The sequence below is a fragment of the Mauremys mutica genome, chromosome 12 (genome assembly GCF_020497125.1).
Source record: "Mauremys mutica isolate MM-2020 ecotype Southern chromosome 12, ASM2049712v1, whole genome shotgun sequence".
Classification (NCBI taxonomy): Eukaryota; Metazoa; Chordata; order Testudines; family Geoemydidae; genus Mauremys; species Mauremys mutica.
Window position 1 is genome coordinate 29,579,705 of NC_059083.1, and position 6,000 is coordinate 29,585,704.

Genomic DNA, 6,000 nt, shown 5'->3' on the forward strand with positions numbered 1-6,000 from the left:
AAATGATTCAAAAAGGGCGGGGAAGGATCCGGGGGTAAGTCCAGTACGATGTCCTCGAGTGTCCCTTCAAAAGGCCTACTTGGAATCCAACGATGGTTTGGTTGGGCCCTGGCCTTGTCCTGACGGGGGGGTTGGAAGGTTTCCTCTTGCCATTCCTTCCTATCCACCTGTAAAAGTCCTGCCTTGGCCAAGGAGGGTAGGAGTGCTGTTGCAGTTGCTGGGGCTTGAAGTGCTTCTGCTGGGTTGCCGGGGCGTGCATACCAAAGGACTTCATGGTTGCCCTCGAGTCCTTAAGGTTATGCAGCCTAGAGTCAGTCTGCTCCAGGAACATGCCCTCCCCGTCAATGGGCAGGTCCTGCAGCGTCTGCTGAACCTCAGGAGGTAGGCCAGAGGCTTGCAACCAGGAGGTGCGCCTCATGGCAATCCCGGAGGACAAGGTACGTGTGGCTGAGTCTGCAGTGTCCAGTGAAGCCTGCAAAGAGGTCCATGCCATCGTCTTGCCCTTGTCAACAAGGGCCCCAAACTCCTCCCTGGACTCAAGTGGCACAAGCTCCTTGAATTTGAGCATCGAGTTGAAGTTATAACAGCTCAGGAGTGCCTGTTGATTAGCAGTCCTGAGCTGGAGCCCCTCCCCATGGAGTACAGCTTGCGGCCAAACAAGTCCAGTCGCTTGGCTTCCTTCAACTTGGGCGCTGGGGCCTGCTGCCCGTGCCTCTCTTTCTCATTCACAGCCACAACCACCAGCGAGTAGCGCTGCGGGTGCGTGAAGAGATAGTCGTACCCGTTCGAGGGCATGAAGTACTTGCGTTCGACCCCCTTGGCTGTAGGGAGAATGGAGGCCGGGGTCTGCCAGATGGTCTTGGCATTGGCCTGAACGGTCTTAATGAGGAGCAGGGCCACCCTCGACGGACATTCTGGGGCCAAAATGTCTACTACTGGGTCCTCTGATTCTACGACCTCCTTGGCATGCAGACCCATGTTGCGTGCCACCCTGCACAGGAGGTCCTGGTGGGCGCGGATGTCTATGGGGAGCAGCCCAGAGACAGAGGTGCCTACTACGGCCTTTTCAGGGGAGGAAGATGAAGAGGCCAAGGCGGGGAGAGGATCATCTCAACCTTCCTGTTCCTCGGGAGCTCAATGCCCTGTGTCGCTGACCACCTCAGGCTCAGCCTCATGAACTGGAGTTGGAAGGGGTTTCAAGAGGGGAAAGGGGCACAACATCTCCTCTGCACCCCTAGGAGTGGGCTGACTGGCCGAGGCTTCTGGTACCCTTGGTTCAGAGGCGGCTGACTGGGAAACCCCAGACTGTGTACCCTGGGCCTGGTGATATGTCCACAAGGTCCAGAATAGCCACTGAGTGGGCCCCTGCCAGTGCACCTGCCATGGCCCTGCCCCCACATCAGGGCGTCCACAGTCTGAACGGTGGCAGTCCCACTCCGAAAACCGAGACCCCGTCTCTGAGTCTGAGGAACAGGATCGGGACCGCAAGGGCCCGGGGTGGAACCAAGCGGATCTGCGACAGCGAATGGCACCGCAAAGCTGGAGAGTGGTGGTGTGAGGCTGGGCAGCGGTGCCGTGACCTGGATTGGTGCCTCCTGCCTTCACCTGTTCTGGGGGGGGGGAATTCCTCAACACTCCCACTCTTAGACAAGGGGCAGGGCTACTGGACCCTGTGCCTCGAGCACTGTTACCCTGTGGGTGCCAGACACCACCAAAATCAATCCCAGCTGGTGACATCAGTGTGGGGAGGATCAGCCATTGTTTGGCCCCAGGTGTGCAAAAAAAGTTTAATAACCACAACATGTTAATATCATCTGTCCTTTCAGGGAGGTTTGTGTATCTCATTAACCTCTTGCTCAAATGACCTCAAATTTAGCCCACTAACCCCTCCTCAGAGTCCAATGAGTCACAAAAATTTTCAAGAGACTCTGAGCATGTGTCTGGATTTTAGAACCCACAGAAAAAAATAGCCCTAAACAGTAAACTAGAATCAACCTTAACCAGAGCAGAGCTACCCCTCACCATAATGAGAAAAATCAGGTGTCATCTCACAATGAACCCTCGGACTCCACTTATTACCCTGTTGAAGATGTCAAAGTATCAGAACAAGTCACTGACCTGCCACCTGCAGTTCCAATAAAGCTTCTTCATAAGAGACACTGGATTTAAAAAAACACTTGTATTGTCCATTGTCGGAGGGTTGGACATCGCGTATTCTCAGGGAAACTCTCCCATTGGTGATATCGTCTCTCAAGAGCTCAGTTCTTCCTTGATATTCTGGCATCTGCGCACTGTACTGATCCTGCCCATCACGGTACAGGTGCACGACTGCAGAGAACTTGAATCGGAACCATCTCACCTCCATGTTCTCAGCGCTCATCCTGGGGGAGAGGTGGCAGGGCAGGATGGCCTCCCCACCTAGGGACACAGTTATTGGATGGCCAGGTCCAGTCACTGTGAACTGTGCTGTGAAATGTGCAAAGAAAAATGGAAGGTAAATCAGCGAGGGGCTGGGAGTGGCATTAACTGAGCAGTAAGACATAGAGTAAGAGAGCGACCTGCGTTAGAAGTGAACACTCCTTACCCAGGCAATGCCCTACACATGTCTATGAGTGCAGAGAGTCATAGGCTTGGGGTAACTGCACCTCTGACCCCCTCTGTGGTCTGCTCAAGGAATATCTTCCTAGGTCTCAGGTCTCCATCCATCACCTCTCCCTGGGCAGGGACCCACATCCTTGTCCATCCACACTAGGATTTTAGGCTTGTAGACCCCTTCAAGTAACTGTGGTTTTCCCAGCATGCCTGACCAAAGACCAACACGTGCACTTTGCTTTCACGCCTAGGACTATGAACAACGTGTTCCAGTAGTTACCAGTAACCTAACGGCCCTTCCAAAGCAGAGAACGTTGAAGGATAAAGGCCTGACAGAGAAAACTTACCATAAACCAATCAAAGGTCTGAACACATTATACTTATGCCAAAGGATTCTCATCTGGCACATGCAACTCACCGGTAGGGTCCAAAGTCTTTCAAAACTGTCTCGAAGGGTTTGTTCTTTTGGTTAACAAATCACGTCAGTTTGTAGCCCAAGATCCCAGGCCTCCGACCAGTTTAAATCGAGGGTTTATACCAAAAATCTTTGTTCTCTTGGGCTTCTGGGACCTGCCCTGAACTACTTTAAGCAATTTCCCCGGGGGTGGTACTTCTCTGGAGCTGTTATCTGTCCCAGGAGTAACTACTCCCCATGGTTCGTAGATACTGGAGGAAATGGGGTAACCCTCCCCCATGGAGTAGTTTACAATCCAGAGCCCACAAAGATACATATAGCACAGGGGTTCTCAAACTTCATTGCACCACGATTTGCTTCTGACAACAAAAATTACTACACGACCCCGAAGCCCAAGCCTAAGCCCCACCACCCTGGCTTTGGGGGGCAAAGCGAAAGCCCAAGGGCTTCAGCTCCAGTCAGGGAGGCCTGTAACCTGAGCCCCACCACCCAGGGCTGAAGCCACTGGTCTTTGGCTTTAGCCCCAGGCAGTGGGGCTCGGGCTTCGGCTTTGGACCCAGGCAGTGGGGCTCAGGGTTTGGCCCTGAGAGATGGGGCTCGGGCTTGGGCCCTCAGCAAGTCTAATGCCAGCCCTGGAGACCTCATTAAAACAGGGTCACGACCCACTTTGGGGTCCCAACCCACAGTTTGAGAATCGCTGATATAGCACATATAGATACTATTTATAAAGGGGATACAAAGACACACAGAACATACATAACATTAATTCAATAGTCCCCAAAATACCACATGTGGTTGCAATATCTGTCACACAGAGAACACGTGTGAGTGTTATACACTGTCCATATTTTCTCTGATTAAGGCTCTGACTTCTCATGCGCACCTTGGGTATAATGGATATTGCAAGGTCTGGTTCACTGATACACAAGGATTTTTCATGATGCTGAAGTGCAGGGGTATCTGCAACTAGTGTAGGGATGGTGTAAGGGTCTGCAAGGTGTAAAGATGTGAAAACAGCTCATCACTATGCAGGTAACGTTAGAGCTCCGATAACAGAGAGAGGGGAGGAGGCAGATAGAAAAGTGCAGGGGGCAGAGAACCAGCCGTTATAGAACTGCTGAGAAAAGGGGGTCTCAGGGCAGAGCCTCAGCATCAGGAGAGACAGAGAGAGCAAGTTCAATTAGCAGGATGGAAACCACAGCAGGAGGGAACCAAAATGCCAGAGTAGCTGTGGAGCCAGCCCTGGGGGTGGAGTGGGTCACTATAAGGCCTTCACCAACGGTACAAAATAAAGAAGACAGCAAATATCTCACATCCTCACTGAGACATGAGGTTTAGCTCTCAGCCCTAGTCAGATGTACCTAGTGCAGTATGAATGGCTTGTGTGTTTTTGATTCATAACCAGAGAGTTGGGGATTCATGATTTTTGGGGGCTGAAGAGTCTGATTTATGACGTATACAGTCTGGCAGTGTATCATAACTATAAAGGAAAGGAACAGCTCTCCTGTGTACAATACTATAAAATCCCTTCTGGCCAGAGACACCAAAATCCTTTTACCTGTAAAGGGTTAAGCAGCTCAGGTAACCTGGCTGACACCTGACCCAAAGGACCAATAAGGGGACAAGATACTTTCAAATCTTAGTGGGGGAAGGCTTTTGTTTGTGCTCTTTGTTTTGGGGGTGGTTCGCTCTTGGGACTAAGAGGGACAGGACATCAATCCAGGCTCTCCAAATCTTTCTGAACCAGTCTCTCATATTTCAAACTTTTAAGTAACAGCCAGGCAAGGCGTGTTAGGTTTAACTTTGTTTTCTCAACTTGTAAATGTTCCTTTTTGCTAAGAGGATTTACCTGTTTGCTATAACTTTGTACCTAAGGCTAGAGGGGGTTCCTCTGGGCTCTATGAATCTGATTACCCTGTAAAGTTATTTTCCATCCTGATTTCACAGAGATGATTTTTACCTTTCTTTCTTTAATTAAAAGCCTTCTTTTTAAGGACCTGATTGATTTTTCCTTGTTTTAAGATCCAAGGGGATTGGATCTGGACTCAGCAGGAATTGGTGGGGGAAAGGAGGTGGGATGGTTAAATTCTCCTTGTGTTAAGATCCAAGGGTTTGGATACTAGGAACTTGGTGAAGAAGTTTCTCAAGACTATCCAGGGAAGAGAGTTAGTATTTGGGAGTGGTGGCAGCAAAACCAGATCTAACTGGTAGTTAAGCTTAGAGGTGTTCATGCAGGTCCCCACATCTGTACCCTAAAGTTCAGAGTGAGGAAGGAACCTTGACACAGTGCAGTGTAAAGGAATTGGGTAGTGTCCCTTTAAATTTTAAAGTTTGTGGGCACCATAATGATGCTCACCATGTTCTATGTCTTAGAAGCTGCCAGTCAGAGCAGCAGCGTGTGTGTAGCTAGGCCTGACAAGATTGCGTATAGGTAGCAAACATGGCTACTACAGACCCATCAGTGCCTTGGGGTTTCTCCACATTGCTGGTTGTGGGCAGGTTGAGCAGACGTGGTTTACAAGACAAGGCAGTGATGTGGGATAGACAGTGATGATCATCAATAGCAGCAACCCCAGCGAGGATGCCAGAGCTCCTACCTGACACCAGCCTATGAACCTGCAGAGCGAGGCAGAGAGCGACGTAGCCGGGCAGAGCGGAGCTCACTTTGGAGCCGGGGGAGAACGAGGGAACCTTCCCCGTCATCGTAGCTGGGTCTGTGGAACAGGAGAAATAACAAACCAGATGGCGAGTGAGTGTGATGCAGTGACAGAACAGTACCACAGGGCAGTGGGGAGGAGGTAACAAGCCTCACTGCTGCCTAATGTACATGGGAAGGGATTTCCACCACAGTCCTTGTCTGTCCTGGTCCTAAGCAGGGTCAGATGTCACTGTGCCAGCAACTGGTCCATACCACGTTCATGCCATGGCTGGCACCTGTGGAGCTGTCTGGTCTAATGTAGATTTTAATACACTCTCGGGAGCAGGGACGGTCC

At 50.8% G+C, this 6,000-nt stretch overlaps 1 protein-coding gene across 1 annotated transcript in view; it reads right to left on the reverse strand.

The window, feature by feature from the left end:
- LOC123346665 (butyrophilin subfamily 1 member A1-like) overlaps window positions 1-5,710 on the reverse strand; it is a 44,316-nt gene extending 38,606 nt beyond the window's left edge. Inside the window, exons 1-2 of the mRNA XM_044984139.1 lie at window positions 5,605-5,710; window positions 2,119-2,466 (exon numbers count right to left, since the gene is read on the reverse strand). Coding sequence (XP_044840074.1) covers window positions 2,119-2,466; window positions 5,605-5,710 — 454 coding nt within the window. The remainder of the gene's footprint in view (window positions 1-2,118; window positions 2,467-5,604) is intronic.
- Between the last annotated feature and the right edge of the window lie 290 nt (window positions 5,711-6,000).